The sequence below is a fragment of the Leucopleurus acutus genome, assembly GCF_964270905.1.
Source record: "Leucopleurus acutus genome assembly, chromosome: 2".
Classification (NCBI taxonomy): domain Eukaryota; kingdom Metazoa; phylum Chordata; class Mammalia; order Artiodactyla; family Delphinidae; genus Leucopleurus; species Leucopleurus acutus.
Window position 1 is genome coordinate 26,035,963 of NC_139143.1, and position 21,200 is coordinate 26,057,162.

The 21,200-nt window shown below is 49.9% G+C and overlaps 1 protein-coding gene across 1 annotated transcript in view; it reads right to left on the reverse strand.

Moving 5' to 3' along the window:
• Positions 1-1,775: 1,775 nt before the first annotated feature.
• KIF26B (kinesin family member 26B) overlaps positions 1,776-21,200 on the reverse strand; it is a gene marked incomplete at both ends in the record, with an annotated part of 493,633 nt that continues 474,208 nt past the window's right edge. Inside the window, 3 exons of the mRNA XM_082833473.1 lie at positions 1,776-1,924; positions 5,629-5,779; positions 6,210-6,412. Coding sequence (XP_082689599.1) covers positions 1,776-1,924; positions 5,629-5,779; positions 6,210-6,412 — 503 coding nt within the window. The remainder of the gene's footprint in view (positions 1,925-5,628; positions 5,780-6,209; positions 6,413-21,200) is intronic.

Below are 21,200 nucleotides of genomic sequence, written 5' to 3' on the forward strand. Positions count from 1 at the left end.
ACTGAGTTCAGCTGAGCTATGCTGGGCTACACGTGTCCTGAAGAGCATTGTCAAAGAAATGCAAAGGTTCCTTTTCCTTGGGGAGCAGTTGGGGCTGAGGAGTTGGTTAGCCTGGAAACAGGCTCATGGAGATATGCTGCATTTCAGGGCAAAAAGAACAGGGAAAACCCTGGGCACCTCTATCAGTGGGCAGGCTGCAGGGGCCTGGGAGAGGGCCCTGACCTGGAAGGTAGGCGAACACCCTGCTGTTCCACAGCTGTTATTAGACAATCCCTTGACCGCTCTGTGCCTGGGTTTCCATCACTAAAATGGGTATAATAGTCCCTAAGGGAATTGTGGCAGGGATGAACATCTCAATTTGAGAATGAGGTCCAAAGTCAAGCCCTGTACATCCATATGCATGAAACTCTGTGCCCTGCCTCGCTACAGGTGTGTGATGTATGACAGGAAAACTTTCTCTGCCTTCAGGTGTCAAGGTTGAGTGGCCAAGCCTGGTTGTTTCTTGGGATGGAGGCTTTGGTTCACACGAGGACTGGGACTTCCTGCATTTAAGCAGCACCCTGGGCAACTGAAAAGTTGTGCAACCTCACATCCATCCTTGTTCTGGACCAATACTGTTGGGGTCTCTGATCATCTACAAGCCCAAGAAGGTCTCCAAACTGGGAAAAATCCTCTGCTCTAATAAATTTGCAAAACTAGGGAGCAAAAATATATGGCTCTGCTGAATCGGTTCAAGGTCTCAATCCAGAGTCTTTGGAATAAAAATGAATATGAAAAATGTTATGAGGGCCATGAAAACCCTGGATTCGTGGGTAAAGGAACTAGTATATGTGTTCAGGATGTGTGAGGGGAAACTATTCGGAACAAACATCCCACCCAAAGGGTAAGCAGGGCCCAGGTCATACAGGCTCCTTTCCCCCTAGAGACGCAGCCCTTTCTCCTCTCTTTTCTCTCCAGCTCACGTGCACCTGCTCCATGATCGACCTCCGAGTCTGCCCGCTGACACTGCCACTCGTAGGAGCTGGCATTGAGCATCACCTGCTGTTCCAACCTTCTTTGGAAACACACTGGCTTGTGCCCGGAAGTCTCTATCTTCTGTTTGAGTGGCCTTCCCAGCAGAACCATAGCAGACAGTTAACATTTATTCATATGCCATACCGATTAGGAAATAGCTCTACAAACACAACTTACTTAGAAACAGCAAGTCAGAAATAGGATAAAACACCAAGAGAAAACGAGCTGTAAATACATTGCAAAAATGTGTTTGATTTTCTTTTTTGTTCGTTTTGTTGTTTTCATCTTGACTAGCACCATCTGTACACAAGAAAGTATGAACATAAATGTTTGGATAATAACAAAGATTTGCAAGGCACTTCATCAGTCATTCGGAGTAACTTGTTTTGTTTTCACTTTCCACAGCAATCCCACGTCCACCCTCGCCTTTTCTCACAAACCAGGAGAAGAGTGAGGTCTCTTTTGCCAGCATTTCTTATGTACAAACAAGTTCTTTAAAGTTCCTCAAAGTGCTTTTTCAGTCTCACGGGGGCTTCCACGTCCCTTGGGTTTCCCATCATTTTCTCCTCTCCTGCGTGTTTGGTGTTTGCACCTTTCCTACAGAAAACAAAAGAAAAATCACCTTCTGCTCCACACTCACTCCAGACTTGCCACCGACCTTCGTCCTCCTTCCGTGGTCACTGAGCGCGGCCAGCACCGAGGGCCCGCCGAGCGCGGCTGCCTGCGGATAGGGAGCGAGGGCTGGCCGGGCGGCGCTCCCGTCAGCGGCGCCGGGAGGTGATGTCGAAGCAGGTGATCATCATGAGGTGCGCCTTGCAGAAGTTGACGCGGCTCTCCAGGCGCTCTGTCACGCACTCCAGCGCTTCCAGGTACTCCAGGGAATCCAGCTCCAGAACCTGCTCCAAGTCAACTGCAAAGAAGGAGAAGCCCGATGGAGACGTGCGGCCAGCGGGGAAGGGTGATCGGACGGCTCAGCCGTGCCGGCCCGCGGCTGCTGCACCTACACCTGTACCTGCACCTGTACCTATACCTGCGCCTGTACCTGTACCTGCACCTGCGCCTACACCTGTACCTGTACCTGCGCCTGTACCTGCACCTGTACTTGCACCTGCACCTCTACCTGCGCCTGTACCTGCACCTGCACCTGCGCCTGTGCCGGAAGGTCTTAGGCAGCGCTGCCACACCCTCCTGCTCAACCCTCTGCCGCTCTCAGGTCGAGAACAAAACACTTTACTACTTGTAGTTATATTGGGGCCCTTCACTCCAATGATAACGTTAGACCCCTGGCATTTTATTGCGACTCTACTGAGGGACAAAGTGACATCAAGCTCTCTCCACCTCCACCATCTCCACGACAGGATTTGGGACTCTACCAGCACCATTTTCTTATTAACTAGAAAATAAATAAAGCTTCAAGCTGAGGTATGGAGAAACCCTTCCTTTTTGGGGTCTCACCTGAATGATGTTTATACCTCTGCCTGCTGATATAAGTGTGTTGCTCTCTGGTTAGTCCCTCACACAGCTGTGTGCAGCTGCCTCTCTACGCAGTGACCCTGCCTCTTGGCACTTCCTGTGCAGTTTCATATACTCACTGGTCCTTTGGGAACTAGGCTGATGGTGGAATCTATGTTAATAATTACGATTCTTAGACTCATAGACATAAAGAACAGACTTGTGGTTGCCAAGGGGGTGGGGGGGGTAGGTAGGGGTGGACTGGGAGTTTGGGATTAGCAGATGCAAACTAGTATACATAGGATGAATAAACAACAAGGTCCTACTGTATAGCACAGGGAACTACATTCAGTATCCTGTGATAAACCATAATGGAAAAAATATAAAAAAGAATATAGATGTACGTGTGTGTGTCACTGAATCACCTTGCTGTACAGCAGAAATGAACACACTGTAAATCAACTATACTTTAATGAAAAATAATAATAATTACGATTCTGTGCTCAGAAGCTGAGATTTAGGATCCAGATGCTGTCCCTAACGTTCAGGCCTGCACAGAGTTAAAAGCCTGTTTCCTTCAGTTCCTCAAGGGCAATTATCTGAGGCCACCCTCTCCTGGCCCCCGGCCACTACTTGGTCCAGTGGTGACTGCGCAGGGGGGTAGGCTGCTACAAAGTGCCCCGCATGGAGAGGACAGGCATGGGCAGCAGCCAGGGCAGTGGGGGTGGCCCTGGAACCCAAGGCAGGAGACTTGCACTTGACTCCCAGGTTGGCCACGCCTAGTCTTTGCTGCCAAAGGGTCCTTAAAAGTAACAGGAGAGTCATAATCCCTTGTCTGCCTACTTTCCTAACTAGAGTCGCCATGAAGAGTAGAACCAAAAAGAGACGATGAATGTGAATGTGGTCTGAGAACTGTAACAAGCTACAGGAACATCAAGGGCTGAAATCAAGGCTGACTTCTTTTATAGGAGACTTAACTGGGCTCAGAGAAGTGAGGCGTCCTGCTCAGGGTTACACAGTTAATAAGGACCGGGGCTGGGAACGAGGCTGAGGCTCCTGAGTACCGGTCTAATATTTAAAAACCAAACAAAACCCCTCACCATACCATAACCACATCAGCTATATTATCGGATCACCTTGGAAATTAAAAAAAATGGATTCCAGAGCATTTATTTCTAGCCAACACCCAGCCTATTACCCACACCCAGGGAACAGTCAGAATACAGTCTCATTGATTTTGGGGGGGTCATTTTTGGTTTCAATTCATCTTGAAGAAACAATCTGTGTTTCTCCTTTCACGTGGCCTTCTGTTCATTACCTTTCTCAGCATCAAAAAATCCCTGATTCCTGACGTGAACAAAGGCAAGAAGGAAGGGATCGTTTCCTGGAAGCATCTACATATGTACCGACGTTTAAGCTGCTCCCATCCTGGGAAAAAATGTGACTTTGTAAGATGAAGACAATTATCAAGCCTGCCTTAGGCATAAATAGCTCTCAAAAAATGTTAATGAAAACAGCAGAAAGGAAGAGGAACTGCTGAATGGGCACCCCTGGGATCTTGAAGTGCCTGAGGATTAATGGAAGAAGGAAAAGGGTGTGCACAGGTGGGAGAAACACAGCATTAGGCTCCGTGTTTATGCCGCGGCCAGACTTCAGCGAATGTCCTCGTTCGTGTCTTGTCTGCCCTATCACAGCCTTAGATGGAAACACCCCGGAGAGCAGGAGTTCATGTCTCTGGTCCAGATTTCTAACAAGGGACCTACCTTGCTGCATCATGCAAGCAGGTGCTGAGGAAATGTCTCCTGCTGAGGATAGCTATTTTGTTAACTCGGGGATAATACAAACACTAATTACTACCGGACATTGCTCCTTCATCATGGGCAGGCAGTGTAACCAGCACTGGACTGATAGTAACTCGTTCACTCTCACAACAGCCTTATGAGGTAGGCACCATTATGTGCCTACCATCTGACAGTTAAGGAAATCAAGGCTCAGAGAGGTTAAGCGTCTTACCCAAGGTCTCACAGCCAGCTTCCAAAGTGGGTCTGCATGACTGTGGCTGTCACCACAAATGGTACAACTCAACAAGGTAAGATGCATCACAGACTGGTCCCAGTGCCCTGTCCTCCTTTAGGTTATGTTGATCCTCATATGCACTCATGAGGTACTCAGGGGAGATGTTATTACCTCAGTGCTATGGAAAGGAAGCCACCTGAAGACATACTGTGAAAGTGGCAGGGCACAGCTAAAAGACCAGCAAATTCTGTCCTTTCTTCTTTGCCCAGGATCATTGCACCCAGTATTTCTTAAACCTAAGCCCCAGACTCTGCCTGTCACACTCCCGGCACTGGCCTGGGAATGCTCAGGAGAGGGTGATGTGACCTTCAGGGGACAGTCGTGAAGAGAGGGAGGCACAGGGAGGCTCAGGGACTGGAGGGAAGAGCTGGTGAGTGCCAGACAGGAAAGGAGGGAAAGGAACTTTAGTGGAAGTAATGTATTTTATCTCAGAGACTAAGCCGTCTAGCATTGGGCCCCCATATCAATGAAACAGTTGGGACCAGATTTGAGCTTTATTTTGTGGTAAATGGAATGGTTCAAAACAAATAAATAAGAAACAATTGAATCCATCTTTCAAAGGGAGCAGAATTGTTCTGAATTGTTATTAGATGGTTACTGTCATCCTGGGCTTTCTACTAAATGGAAATAACACTGTGAATGTTATTCTTTTCATTCAAAAATGTTTTTCTTGCTTTCTGGGTTCTTTTTGAGGCTTTTCTAGGATTGCACATTCTACCTTATAAAGTACTCTATAAATTCTTGTCTATTTCAGGCTAGATATGCAATGTGATCTTGTGGCCAGGGAGCAGATTGGTAATATAGCCTTCATGTCTGGGTGAGCGTCCACCACACGTAGGGGGAAAAAAAAATCTCATTTTCAGGTGCTTTGGACTGAGACACATAAGAAATAATCGTCCAAGAGCAATACTCACTGCCCTGCTGCTCACACCCCTCCCACCTGCCCCCCACAGAGCGGGATTGCGCTCAGGGAGGCCATCTCCAGCCAAGGGGCATGGAAGGCCCTCGGGTTCAGACAGCGTCTGTGTCCCTCTCAGCCTGGCCTGTTTAACTGGTGAACCCAGGAGTCGCAGTGATGGGCCTTACATTCGCTGAGCCACTTGTTGGGATCCAGCATCAGATACTGTTTCGTCGTCTCCAGCTCCTTCATTAGCCACTCGTACTTGGCTCGGACCTCGGCAATTCTCTGCTGGCGATGCTCCAGGATTTTCAGCTTTGCATTGAAGCACATGACCTCCTAGTACACAGATGGGAAGGAGATGGGGGTGGAGCGGGGAGGAGAAAGGACCTTCAGCTCAAATCCAGCCCAGGCAACCTCTTCTGGAAAGGAATACTTGTGCTTATGGTCAGTGCAAAAGGAGCAGGTCACTGGGAAGTTTGGGAGGGAGCTGGGGGCTCAGCTCAGACAGCCCACTCACGGGGTAGGGCTATCACTGGCACATCTCAAATTTAGAAGGCGGCTGGTGCTCCAAAATGGAGCCAGGAGAGCCTTCAGAGGTCTCCGGGCGGAGAAACAGGCTGCTCTCCCGAGCTGGGGGCACGGGCCCGTCTCCCGCCGGAAGCCGCTGGGAGTCTCGGTGGCCTGCGCCCTCCTCTCGGGCGCGGCCTCAGCGTCAGCCCGGGGACCTCCTGGGGGACCGCCACCGCGTGGGGAGGGGGAGGCGCACCTTGCTGCTGCCCCCTCGTCGCCGCTGCAGCCGCTCCACGTCATCGATTTCATAGACTTTAATCTCAAAAGGTTCCCCGAGGCCCCTCTGGGTGCTGCGCAAGGGGCCGTCCACCCAACGGACCCCTGTGCTGTTGGCCGGTTTCCTCACAGGGGAGGGGGTGTCAAGGGACAGCGCCGGGATGAGCCTCCGTCTCTGGGAACCTAGGCAGGGGATTAAGCCTAAAGTTAATTGTTTTGAATTTCTATCTTTTTTTTTTAACATCTTTATTGGAGTATAATTGCTTTACAATGGTGTATTAGTTTCTGCTTTATAACAAAGTGAATCAGTTATACATATATATATGTCCCCATATCTCTTCCCTCTTGCGTCTCCCTCCCTCCCACCCTCCCTATCCCACCCCTCTAGGTGGTCACAAAGCACCGAGCTGATCTCCCTGTGCCATGCGGCTGCTTCCCACTAGCTATCTATTTTACGTTTGGTAGTGTATATATGTCCATGCCACTCTCTCACTTTGTCACAGCTTACCCTTCCCCCTCCCCATATCCTCAAGTCCATTCTCTAGTAGGTCTGCGTCTTTATTCCCATCTTACCCCTAGATTCTTCATGACATTTTTTTTTCTTAGATTCCATATATATGTGTTAGCATACGGTATTTGTTTTTCTCTTTCTGACTTAACTTCACTCTGTATGACAGACTCTAGGTCCATCCACCTCACTACAAATAACTCAATTTCGTTTATTTTTATGGCTGAGTAATATTCCATTGTATATATGTGCCACATCTTCTTTATCCATTCATCTGGTGATGGACACTTAGGTTGCTTCCATGTCCTGGCTATTGTAAATAGTGCTGCAATGAACATTGTGGTACATGACTCTTTTTGAATTATGGTTTTCTCAGGGTATATGCCCAGTAGTGGGATTGTTGGGTTGTATGGTAATTCTATTTGCAGGTGTTTTTTTTTTTTTTTGCGTTACACGGGCCTCTCACTGTTGTGGCCTCTCCCATTGTGGAGCACAGGCTCCGGACGCGCAGGCTCAGTGGCCATGGCTCACCGGCCCAGATGCTCCACGGCATGTGGGATCTTCCCGGACCGGGGCACGAACCCGTGTCCCCTGCATCAGCAGGCAGACTCTCAACCACTGCGCCACCAGGGAAGCCCTATTTGCAGTTTTTTAAGGAACCACCATGCTGTTCTCCATAGTGACTGTATCAATTTACATTCCCACCAACAGTGCAAGAGGGTTCCCTTTTTTGAATTTCTATCTTTTAAATGTAGTTTTGATGCAAGGGCTGGCGGCATGACAGGGCTGTCGGAGCCTGTGGCAGGGCTGTGTTTGAACCCCTCCAGCCTCCCACCTCCCGCCTCAGCATCCACTTCCTTACCTGGCACTTGCTTTACCTCCACAAGCTCAGATGTCCCCCCTTCCCTGTCGAGCCACCTGTGGTCTCCCCCCTGAAACACATACGCTGGAGGACACGAGAACTGAGAGTCACCCTGGCCACACCCTCAGCACGGACAAGGGTTACCGTGAAATTAGAGACGTTCCATTAGCGAGAAAAGATCCTAGTGTTTGGTATTGCGGTAGGAGGAGTTTATTTGCTTCTAATAACAACACTGGAATAAGCACTGATTATGCCAGGCCCTACTTATCGTGCCTTACACACTGTGACGGAGACTGCGAGCTGCCCCCCAGTACCTGCCCCCCTCTTCTTCCTCTGCAGAAGACCCTGAGTTGGAGCAGGGCACATGGCCACCCAGGTGTACCCTGTGTGGTACACGTGACTTAAGCTCCACCACTGCAACAGAAGCAGAATTGCCCTGTGTAACAGCTAGAAAGTGTCCTGAAAGGATGAGGTCTGCTCTCCTCGTCCTCTCGCCTTTGTCCTGGATGGAATATGGGCCTGTTGGCCGGTCCATGACATGAAGATCGTAAACAACAGAAAAACAAGAGAAGGAACCTAGATTCCTGACACCCTGGAGACCTTCACAGTGGTACATGTGTTACAACTGAACCTACATTGACACGTCATTATCCATAGGGATACCCAGGGTCCATAGTTTACACTGGGGTTCACTCTTGGTGTTTACATCCTGTGGTTTGGACAAATGTGCAGTGATATGTATCCACCATGATACGATCACACAGAGTATTTTCCCTGCCCTTAAAACCCCCTACACAGACTTTTACATGAGAAATTAATCTCTATATTGTTATTAGGGTTTTCTGTCACAGACAAGCCTAGTATCTAATTTAATTCTCACAGAAGCAGAAACTAAGGTACAAAAGACTTCAGTAACTTGCCCAAAGTCTCAGTGTTCCCTTGTTTAAAAAATCCATTGCCGGGCTTCCATGGTGGTGCAGTGGTTGAGAGTCTGCCTGCCGATGCAGGGGACACGGGTTCGTGCCCCGGTCTGGGAAGATCCCACATGCCGCGGAGCGGCTGGGCCCGTGAGCCATGGCCGCTGAGCCTGTGCTCCGCAACGGGAGAGGCCACAACAGTGAGAAGGCTGCGTACCGCCCCCCCAAAAAAAAATCCATTGCCCACATTCTCTACCAAAATAAAAAATAAAAATATCAGATAATAAATGATTTCTCTAAAGGATGGGTTATAATTAAACATCACAGAACTTGGCACGTAGTAGGTGCTCACTGAACATGAATATCCTTTTGATTTTTTTCTTCATAATCTATTTGAGGAGATGAAAAATACACAGAAATCACAGAGACTGTATGGTTAGGCCATTTAAGATGGCTGTTCTCTTGTTCTCTATAAATCCCCTGCTTGATCAGTCCCTGCTTCACTCACATGACTACCCCATCCCCTTAATTACAGGGCTTAATCAGTCCCTGATAACCAATGAGCCCACCTGACATCAATTCCCCCTATAAATGGTAGCTTCCTTTTCCCCCGAGTAGTGAAGACTATTGCCATATCTTGTCTGCCGTACATGGTGGGTGTCGCTCCAGGACCCTGTGCGTCAGATCCCTCTGACCAGTAAACCACTGATGACTCTGTTGCTGTCTCTGGGCTCTTCCTTCGGTCTCAAGGCTGGGTAACTGCAAGGCTTGTGGGCCTGCAGGGTGCATCCCAAGAACTGGCGAGCCTAGCTGGGAGACCGAGGAAACTCCTATGAGTGCTGAGATGTTGGGAAAAAAGGACGGGAATGGAAAGTTGCAGGGGTAATCCCGAGGAGGCTGTCCATTAACATGGTAGGGCCCAAAGGTTGCAGGGATAATCCTGCAGTGGGGCCCTGTGGCAGCTGTCTACTGTGAGAGATGTCTTTCTGTTCCATTATAGTAATGCTATCTTCTTAACCTCCGGGTCTCTTTCCAGTTTAAAAGTAGCAGCCCCGTGCTCGTGGCTCATCTAACTGCCCAAAGATGGCTGGTGAATACAGACAAAATGCAAGGACTGGATTACCTATCAAGGGTGTTATCTGGTCGGGTAAGACAAGCAAACCCCCGACCTACCATGCCTAAACGGTTACAGGCCCAGGCTTTAGGGATATTAACTCAGGAACTGGCTTGTGAATTGGATGTGGCCAGTTACCCAGAAGGGTTTAGTTGGGGCCCAAGGCAACGGCAAACTAATAAGAGCGCCCTTGGGCCTCTGGTCCCAGCTCTGGCAGGAGGCAGAGCAATGATACGGTGTGGTGGCAGCAACAGCTATCCGCCGTCTACAGTGCATTACAACAGGTGGAAGACGTTACAGAAGGCCTACCCGAGTCACCCAGCAAGGCAAACAACCACCATCTGGCATCTAGGACGGCTGAGCATGACATATGGGACCCCCATGGACACTGACAGTGACCAAGGACCATGCAGTTCAGGAATGGGCCGATAAACATGACATACACTGGCATTTCCACCTGCCTTACGACCCCACTGCTGCCAGGCTAATGGAAAGGGTGACTGGGCTACTTAAACAACAATTGAGATGGGAACTCGCTCTCTCAACCTGTGGGCCAGGAGACTAACTCAAGCCCTAGAAGCTATAACTGAACATCCCAGGAGCAATCGTCCCAGTGCCGACGCCATGTTAACCCAGAGGAAACTAGTCAACACAACCGGAGTTCAACAGTTGCCCACCGAAGGACCGTTGCCAACTACCGGTCAGGACGACAACTCACTTTGGCCCTGGCGACAGGATCTACCCCCAGGGGAACACGTTATAAAATGGTCCTGAGACGGGCAGGTAAGCCCCTTGTGGTTTGGGTTTGCTGCCTCGTGGGGAATAGGATTAGAAAGGGACCTACAGGTTTTACCTGTCTTCTACCTGCACTCCCCCTGCAGACTACTGAGGGAATTAATCCAGGGCCCTTGCTGGAGAAAGGCACCATTCTATCACATCGCCTCTCCAGTATTCAGCACCGGCTGTAGGGACTGGGGGTGGACGGGCAATATGGTACTGCAGGCAAGGATGCAAACCACAGGCAGGGGTGGTGATATCTCAGGATGCTGACACTGCTTGTTATTTTGCTTAATGATCACGATCTTCCCTGTAATCTGTCTGTTCAACATCTTACATTTCATCCCTAGTCTGAGCGGAGGTAATCTGTTTGTGGACCGGGTGACAACGGTGGCCTCACTACAAAATGAGTTTGATTGCTGGGTCTTCGTCGAGACGCCACTGTCGTCCTCCTGTGAACTTCCGTGAAAAATCGGCCGGATAAGCACCTGGCTCCGAAGATAGCCCACCTCTTGGGCTCTTGATACTCTTTAGCTGCTGGTGTCCATACTGCATTTGTGGTATTTGGTTGCAGTGCACCTCTACACACCTGACGCCAGGGATATCGCAGAAGAGGGGTGGACCAAGTTCGTAAGGGTGGTGCAGGGTATGTACGGGTAGACTGTATGGTGAAGCCACTTAAGACGGCTATTCTCTTGCTCTCTGTACATCCGCTGCTTGCCCAGTCCCTGCTTCACTCACGTGACTATTCAATCCTCTTTATCAGAGGGCTTACTCAGTCCTGCTGAGCCCACCTGACGTCAATTCCCTCTATAAATGGTAGCCTCCTTCTCCCCTGAGTAGTGGAGACTGCTTCCGTGTCCTGCCTGCCGAATAAGGTGGGGTGTGGCTCCAGGACCCTTCGTGTAAGATCCCTTGTCCAAACACCACTGACGTCTCTGTCGCTGTCTCTGGGCTCTTCCTTCGGTCTCGAGGCTGGACACCTACAAGGCTTGCGGGCCTGCGGGGTGCAGCCCGACAGATAACATGAGATTTGTGCCCTTAGAGGCAGGTCTCTAGAGGATTCTAAAAGCAATCACCATAGGACTGGCAGGGCCAGGGGCACCACTGCACCAAGCACCACTTTTGCTGGTGACTGGTGGCATGAGTGAGTGAAGCCAGGCCCCGGCTTCTGAGGATGGGGCCTAATCTTGTCACCCACATCTGAAGCGGATCTAGCCTCGTGCATTGGACAACCACCATGTTTGTTCCCCTGGTTCCGGCCCCTCTCCCGCTGGGAGGCTGTGGGCCTGGCCCCCTGGGAGGGAAGCTTGGGCCTGTAGGTGGTAATGCTTCCTCAAACAGCTGCATCCCCTGAGGCACACCCACCTGGCAGCTCCCGCCTCTAGTAAGGGGCATCTAGGAGGCTTGCTTTCTCCTGGAAGGAGGATGGTTGGGAAACGTGACGCCATCGCAACCGGTTTCTCTTGACGCTGAAGGGAGCCCGATCTCATTTAACTCAGGATGGATATGTGGTCCCTCCTGAGTCCGAGGAAAGAAGGTTGAGTCTGCCTGAAGCCGTGGCTACCTGCACTTAGAGTCTGGGCTGATTCTGCTTTTAAATAGAGTGGGCTCCACCCAGTCAGACTCCAGTGAGAGTGAGGGAGAGCAAGAGAGCTTACACGCCACGATGCAGCAGCAGGCAGATGGGGCTGCTGCACAACACGTAGGGAGGCCGAGGAACGCCGAGAACGCAAAGGATGCACAGTCTGGTGGTTCTTCTGGAGGCCCTGGGAGACGGGCTGCATCGCTAGTGGGCTACTGTTGGGGGAAGCACGGGTCCTTACAGCACCACGCCCATGGTGCTCAGGGAACCCCGGAGGAGTTCATGCCCTCTCTGCACCACTCTCCCTCCATCCTCCTCCCCCCAATTCCAGTGGGTTCTGCCTGTTGAGTGTCAGGCCACCATGGCCTGTGTGGCCTGATGACCCTTCCAGAAAGAAAGACAGTGTACTTTCCTCCAACTTTGAGAGATCCACTGACTGCTAAAGAAAGCTTAAAGTACCACAAGCTCAGAGAGAAAAAGAGCCAGAACTCTTCGGTATATCATCAGGGGGCCAAGGCACAGGACGACCTTCTCACCACGCCAGGGAGCTAGGAATGTGGAAAGCCACCACCTGCAGCTCCAGGCGTGGTGGTGATTGGGTAGCGCGTGACCGTTCAGAGTGTGGGTTGGTGGGCTTTCCTTCAGGAGACGACGAGGGACTCTAAGTACATATTGATGGTTAATTTTCTCTACAAAGCATACTCTGTCCTACAGCCTCCTTTTTTGGGCCCAGATCTTTATCTCGTGCATGCCCGCATGCACGAGCACATGCGCGTGCGCGCGCACACACTCACACACACTGACTTAGAAAACTGGGAAGTGTCAACCACTGAAGCAAAGTAAATATCTGTCTCCTTGACAATGGAAATAAGCCAGCCGATAGTTTTGGGTTTTTTAAGTCGGCCTGATCAAGCTAGCTGACGCTGAGCAAACGGCTCTGCCTTTGTGGGCTCAGCTCCAGCCTCTGTCAGATGGGGCTGCTGCAGAACATGTAGGGAGGCCGAGGAACACTGCATCAGTGGGAGGATGTCCAGCCCTCGGAGGCAGGGAGAGTCTGAGCATCTTTCAGGTGGAGACTGGGCCTGGCCACCAGGCAGCAAACACTCGTGATGGGGCTCCCAGTAGGCCCTTTTCCCTCAGTTGGCTAATGTGTACTCAGCCCCTAGGAAGGGTGACTGGTCCTCCCCCTTACCTCCCCTGACCCCGAGGACAAGTCAGGGAGCAACAACCCCTCTAAAAGCGAGGTCAGTCATGTATGGGCATCTCAGTCGTTTAATCCACTGGGTGCACGTGTTCAGACATTTCTGGGATGACTCTTCTAAGGATCTGGTTACGTGAGAAATAGGGGAGGAACTGAGGAGGGTCATGGGATTGGTGGTGTATCAGTTACCTATCACCGTGTAACAAATTAGCCTAAACCCAGCAGTTACATTCCTGTGAGGCAGGGAGCTGGGAGCAGCTTATTTAACTGGGCGGTTCTGGCTCAGGGTCTCTCGTGAGCTGCAGTCAAAGTGTCAGATGGCGCTGCCATCATCTGAAGGCTTGACTAGGGCTGCAGCATCCACTTCTAAGCTCACTCATGTGGCCGTTGGCCGGAGTTTCAGTTCATTGTCCGGTGGGCCTCTCCACAGGGCTACTTATGGCATAGCAGCTGGTTTACCCAGAGTGGGAAAAGAGCAGCTACCGCGTCTTTCACAGCCTAATCTTGAAAGTGACATACCATCACTCACTTCTATTGAAGTGATTCACCGCCTTATTCTACTGCACGCAGAGACCAACCCTAGTATAGTATGGGAGGGGACGAAGCAACAGTGAATGCCAGGAGGCAGGGACCATTGCGGGCTACCTAGGAGTCTGGTTGCCACAGATGGGATGTGATCAGATGGGAAAATATCAGGAATAAGGGTCACTATCTCCTTCCAAACCACTCCAGGACGACCTATGAGATCACCCCGATTGGGGAAAGAGAAGTAAAGAAGCCTGAATGGAGAATGACATTTCACTGGGCTATTCGTAGCTTAATAGAAATACCCTGAAGACAATCTAATTCCCATTGCCTTCTTTCCATGCTTTTTTGCAATCTTCTCAACTTCCTCACCACGTCAATCAATCCCTGCCAGGCTGGGAAGTGAGTGCCCAGTGTCGGGTGAGTTGCAGTCTGGGGGTTTCTCCCGCATGTAGTGAACGGTTATCTTGCATTTTCTGAGCGTTCTGAATTTGGTCACTGGTAAATCAATTCCATGAATGAATTGATATCGTCCAGGTCTTGCACCCACCACTGAGGAGCCTCCCCTCCCCTCTCGTCTCCTCCACAGGTACACTGGGAGCCTTACTTGGGTGTGATGGGGAAAGCTGAGGGCAGGGGCAGGGGAATGTGGTCATACCAGAGGAAATGGAGTTTAATGCTGTGAAGGAAGTTTCAGAGGGAGGGGTGGCGCCCTCACACTGCTGGAAAGGGCACAGGAAACAACGGTGCCCAAATGCCACGTCATCACTAGGAGAGAACTGACCACAGGGCCTTTGCCTGGGTCCCCACAGAAATATGATTTCTTGGATTTTCAGCATGCTCCCCCCTCTCCACCTCTCAAGCAGATGCTTCCAGCTTTCTGCTGAACCTAGTCCCTGTCAATGACCACTTCCTTCCAGGTTGCTGGAAGGTCAGGGACGTGTCCACTGTAAGGAAGCTGCGGGGAAGCGCCTTAGTCGGGCAACAGTGGTGCGGGACCCCGTCAGATGCAGCTGTCTGGTTTGGGATCACACGTCCTGATGCCAGTGGGTCAGGATTCCTTTTTCTTCTCTATCACTCCCTGCTCATCAGCCCGGCACTCAGTCTGGACATGGAGACGTCAAGTGTGCAAAAAAAGAACAAAGCACTTAAGCTGATAAATGCCAATAGCTTTGCTGCATGAAATGGCCCCAATTTGACCTGAGCCCACCCTCTCCCCTCCCCATCCAGGCGTGGCTGCCACCTGCGTGCGGCAGGAGGGGCCCCCGGCCTGTCACGCCCCACTCTACCCTCCGCAGCACTGATGGCCCCAGTGAGGAGTCTGATGTTGGGCCTTCCATTTTTATCATCACTGAGTGCAGATAAAAGTGTCCACATTCGACATATATACACCACTATGTATAAAATGGTAACTAATGAGAACCTACCGTATAGCACAGGGAACTCTACTCAAAGCTCTGTGGTGACCTAAATGGGAAGGAAATCTAAAACAGAGGGGATATATGATACCTATAGCTGATTCACTTTACTGTACAGCAGAAGCTAACACAACATTGTAAAGCAACTCTACTCCAAAAACATTTTTTTAAAAAAGTGTCCACACTGAGTCTGAAGATGCTGCTTCTTAGGTCAAATGTCAGGAAACATGGGCATTCTGAGCGCTGAGGACTCACGACACTCCTCAGGGAACAAGCTGATGTCCATCCCCAACGCCCACCCCTGAGAACCCGCCGTCACCAGCTTTCCCTCTGTCACCCTCCGTCTTCATTCCGACTCAGGGTACAGGCACTAGAAAGATAATGAGTCAAAAAGCAGTAAGCACGAATGCCAGGAGGACCCATGGGCATCCGCAACGAGGAGGGGGGAGGGGGAGGGGGGAGGGGGAGGGGGAGGGGGAGGGGAGGGGGAGGGGGGAGGGGAGGGGAGGGGGGAGGGGGGAGGGGAGGGGGAGGGGGGAGGGGAGGGGGAGGGGGAGGGGAGGGGGAGGGGGGAGGGGAGGGGGAGGGGGGAGGGGAGGGGGAGGGGGGAGGGGAGGGGGAGGGGGGAGGGGAGGGGGAGGGGAGGGGGAGGGGAGGGGGAGGGGAGGGGGAGGGGAGGGGGAGGGGAGGGGGAGGGGAGGGGAGGGGAGGGGGAGGGGAGGGGAGGGGAGGGGAGGGGGGAGGGGAAAGATCAGCGTGTGTGGATTTACTGGCTGGCAAGGGTCAGCTCCGTGGCCTCCCAGATGAATGAGGATGGGGCTGCACTGGCTGCTGCAAGCTTGAATTGAAGAGTGAACCCTTCCCAGGCTGGACGGGAGATGGCGAGGGGCCCGGCTGCAGAGCCCAGGCCCCTCACACACTTGCTCTAGGCCTCTCAGCCCCGTACCTGCCTCCACCCACTCTCCACTCTAAGGGGCTTCCTCGGTGTCTTAGCGAGCCAATTACTTTTCTAGTAGTTCCCAACTTATAGTCAAAAAGCTATCTCATTTGGAACCCTTTCTCATCTGTTTCTAGGTAGAGTCTCTTAGAAACACTCTAGAAATCTGACAGGTGCCAAGATGCTGTTTGCCTTATCCCCGTTTTCATTAAGCCAGGAACCACTGTGTTTCCTGAATTCATTAAAACAAAATAAGATGGCACCTGAGAACCGAACAAGCTGAGGGGTACAGACAGAGTGAACCGTGGCGCTCTAGGCCCTTTGGAGCAGTAACTAGTCACAGGTTTTGGTGCAGTGGATCTGCTAACTGAACCCGGCAACCCCTCGGTCAGTAACGTTTACTCGGCACTCAGAGAAGGGAAGGCACAGTGTTTGGTGCTTAGAGTGGGAAAGAAAATAGAGGATAGGCTTAATGTTTAAAACACAGGTCACCAGCAGGGCGAGATATGAGAAGTACATAGAAAAGAACTCAGTTAACTTGTAGGACCACACGGTCAGCCAACCAACCAACCAACGCATCAATCAATGGTGTCCAACTGATTCATGGTAACCTGGACCAGCCCAGCACTGCGGACCCAACAGGCTGAGTCAAGTGCCGAACAGGGCTCTCAGGAGCTCACGTCCAGGCAGGTCAACCCCTGGGTGCATCTCAGAACCGACACACTCCCTGGCTGGTGTCTCTCCTGGGCTTTCTGGGTGCTGTGTCACACCACACCCAGGCCTGCTACAGTGGCAATGAACTTCACTCAGACCAAGGTGCTGATCTAATTTTCATATTTCCCCAGCCAGCCTGAGAGAGAAGGAAAAAAAAAAAAAAGAGAGAAGCCAAGGGGGTAACACACCAGGTTTGGGGTGAAGTGTCAGGAACATGAGGAAGAAGAGAGAGAGTGTCTGGGAGAGCCCACATGATACATGATACCAAAGAGCTATCAATCACTGAAAGGATGGGGCCTCAGGGGCGGCCAAGCTGATGCAACTACGCCATAAACTGCCCATCCCCGATTTCCATCCTCTTGGCAACTGAATGCCCTCTGGACAGGGTGGACATTCGCTCCCCACCTGATCTGGCTGTCATCACTCTACTTCATGGCTAATGGCTACACGTATACATTTGTGTACCTACCACGGGGGAGCTGGCAAGGAACGGTGGAAGGATTGATGAAAATCCATCTACAGAAAGCAACCCACAGCTTCTGTCACCTTATGACACTCTCAGCCAGGAACCTATAATGACTCCCCGTTGCCAACTGCAGTAATTCTTATCACAGTGGCCAGATGTTCAAGGAATAACTTGATCTGGGCTTACATTTTCTGTCCGTTATTACATCCATTAAGAATATCCCCCTTGTTGAGTTAACCCCACTCTTTATCCGTAAACCATGCTCTTACTGCCTCAAGCTTGTGTTCCCATCACTGCCTCAGCCTACAACGCCCTTTACCCGCTTTGTCCCAGCATCCTTTAAGGCCTGGCCCAATCCCAATGTTTCCCTGTAGCCTTCTTCAATGTTCTGGGCCCTCTTTGTCTAAATACTTCTTACCCTTAGCTCTCACAACCTCAGTCAGCACTTGGCAAGGCACCTTGGTTCACGGTTCACTGTTCCCTGTTCCACACTCTTCATCCTTGCTCGCCAGTGAGATTACGCACTTCTTACAGTGGCCTTGTCTTCTACGCTGCCTGCTCCTCCCCAGCCACACTTGCAACTTCCATATCACCAAGCTCTAACTGCATAGAAGAGGCCTGATCAATATTTAACAACTTAAAACTAAATCCCTTCATCAGCTGATGGACACGTAAGTTGCTTCCATGTCCCGGCTATTGTAAATAGAGCTGCAGTGAACACTGTGGTACATGACTTTTTTTTTTTTTTTTGCAGTATGCGGGCCTCTCACTGTTGTGGCCTCTCCCGTTGCAGAGCACAGGCTCCGGACGCACAGGCTCAGCGGCCATGGCTCACGGGCCCAGCCGCTCCACGGCATGTGGGATCTTCCCGGACCGGGGCACGAACCCGTGTCCCCTGCATCGGCAGGCAGACTCTCAACTGCTGCACCACCAGGGAAGCCCTACATGACTCTTTCTGAATTATGGTTTTCTCAGGGTATATGTCCAGTAGTAGGATTGCTGGGTCGTATGGTAGTTCTATTTTTAGCTTTTTAAGGAACCTCCATACTGTTCTCCATAGTGGCTGTATCAATTTACATTCCCACCAACAGTGCAACAGTGTTCCCTTTTCTCCACACCCTCTCCAGCATTTATTGTTTCTAGATTTTTTGAAGATGGCCATTCTGACCAGTGTGAGGTGATACCTCATTGTAGTTTTGATGTGCATTTCTCTAATGATTAATAATGTTGAGCATTCTTTCATGTGTTTGTTGGCAATCTGTATATCTTCTTTGGAGAAATGTCTTTTTAGGTCTTCTGCCCATTTTTGGATTGGGTTGTTTGTTTTTTTGATATTGAGCTTCATGAGCTGCTTGTAAATTTTGGAGATTAATCCTTTGTCAGTTGCTTCATTTGCAAATATTTTCTCCCATTCTGAGGGTTGTCTTTTGGTCTTGTTTATGGTTTCCTTGCTGTGCAAAAGCTTTTAAGTTTCTTAGGTCCCATTTGTTTATTTTTGTTTCCATTTCTCTAGGAGATGGGTCAAAAAGGATCTTGCTGTGATTTATGTCATAGAGTGTTCTGCCTATGTTTTCCTCTAAGAGTTTGATAGTGTCTGGCCTTACATTTAGGTCTTTAATCCATCAACAGATGAATGGATAAAGAAGATGTGGCACATATATACAATGCAATATTACTCAGCCATAAAAAGAAACAAAATTGAGTTATTTGTAGTGAGGTGGATGGACCTAGACTCTGTCATACAGAGTGAAGTAAGTCAGAAAGAGAAAAACAAATACCGTATGCTGACACATATATATGGAGTCTAAGGAAAAAAGAAAAAAAAGATCATGAAGAACCTAGGGGCAAGATGGGAATAAAGACACAGACCTACTAGAGAATGGACCTGAGGATACGGGAAGAGGGAAGGGTAAGCCGGGACGACGTGAGGGAGTGGCATGGACATATATACACTACCAAACGTAAAATAGATAGCTAGTGGGAAGCAGCCACATAGCACAGGGAGATCAGCTAGGTGGTTTGTGACCACCTAGAGGGGTGGGATAGGGAGGGTGGGAGGGAGGGAGACGCAAGAGGGAAGAGTTATGGGAACATATGTATATATATAACTGATTCACTTTGTTATAAAGCAGAAACTAACACACCATTGTAAAGCAATTATACTCCAATAAAAATGTAAAATAAATAAAAATTTTAAAAAGGAAAGGAAATAAAAATAAATCCCACTGACTACGGATCGTCATATGGAAAGGAAGTCATATTACCACCAATATTCTTTATATTATTTGCACCAACTTCTACAACGTGAGCATCAGAGATACCATGGTGGTTCTCTACCAACCCTTTCATTTTACTTTGATGTGAGAAAACTGAAGCCCAGAGAGTATAGTTATTCCCCAAACGTCACACAGCCCAAGACCCCAAGTCTCCTGCTTTCTAGATCAATCATCCCACTGCACCAGGTCGAATTCTGCGCACTCTCCACCGACATGGAATCTCCAGGAATGGGACTGGAAAGGTGAACATTCATGATGTTCGGCTGTTTCCACTGTTACCTGTACTACAAAGCACTCAAAAAACTCAAGGTTCTCTTCCTGGCAGTATATTTCTAGTTCATTTTCACTAAGGAAATAACCAAAGCATTAAAGCAACCTCCACTAACAGATAATTGCCTGTCTCCTCTGCAGTTCCAAATGTCTCTAGTAATTGTAAAATCATGCCATCGAGCTAGGAGTTTCCTTTGAGGAGTTTTATGGCTTCTCTTAAAGAAGTTGCTTTTGATTTATGCTGATCATGTCTGACAGCCAACATTTTTCTTAATAATAATCGTAAATAAGCGAGACAAGGTCACGCAGCCTGCAAGGAGCATATCTCCACTGCCGTATCCATTATGGAGCCTGGGATCTACGGCAGCTGCTCACAGCAGTGCGACGCCCTCGGCACTCTCTATTAAATCCCATCTCTGGCACCCAGACTGGTGCTTTGATTTTATACAAACAGCCTAACCTAACAAGGGACCCTCGAGAACAGCATTTACAAAAGGAGGTAGCAGCAAGCAAGGACACGTGTAGAGCCTGCGGTCCACTCTCCAAGTGGTTAGTTTTTCTTCCTCTTTACTCCAGTGTAACAGCCAAACCAAACCATACAAGTCAAAAAAAGGGTAAAGCTATTGTAAGAATAAACTGGATTGGTAGATTCAAGATGCTAAATTAGAGTACGTGAAAGCACTCTGTAACACTCAAACTCATGTGAGCACATGGCAAACGTCACACAATAATCTGGACTTTGAAGACCAAGGCTGGGTAGATTGTAATAATAAGGTTTAACAACCGAGTACGGGGAAGGCCAGATTTTTTTGTTGTTGTTGTCAAAGGCTCTGGCTTAGGTACACTTCTTTGCTATTTTTAGTAACTGCTATCAATACATTTGAATGCCCTTGACCCTGAAAATAGGACCCAACAGCTGTCACGTTATACTGAATGGATTTCTGTTCTCCACTTGTCTTATACAGGGGGTTCTGCTCCCAGGTCTGCGGCTGAGATTCAGGGCTGAGGGTCTGAAGTAGAGCACCGTCAAAATGGATCAAAGCCTGATGCATACACTGCCTGGGAAATAAAGACATCGAAATTCTGACAGCCATAATGACTCCTGAACATGCTGGGAGGCTAACCTCCTCATCGTATTTCACGATCTGTGATGGGGTGGGTGAATGGGGTGATCTCCATCACAACGTCTAGAATTACAACATGACTGCATGGGTCCCTTGAGGTTGGCTTCTTTGATTTGAGGCAAACAAATGGCTTATGATGTGCATTGACCACAGTCCCTACATTTGGACCGGAACATTCCGGAGTCTGCACTTGCCTGTGGTGTGACAGTGAAGCCCTCCATGGCTCTGTCCCCAGCAGGTGACAGGCGGCTGGGGACAGGGGCGCCCACCCCCGAGT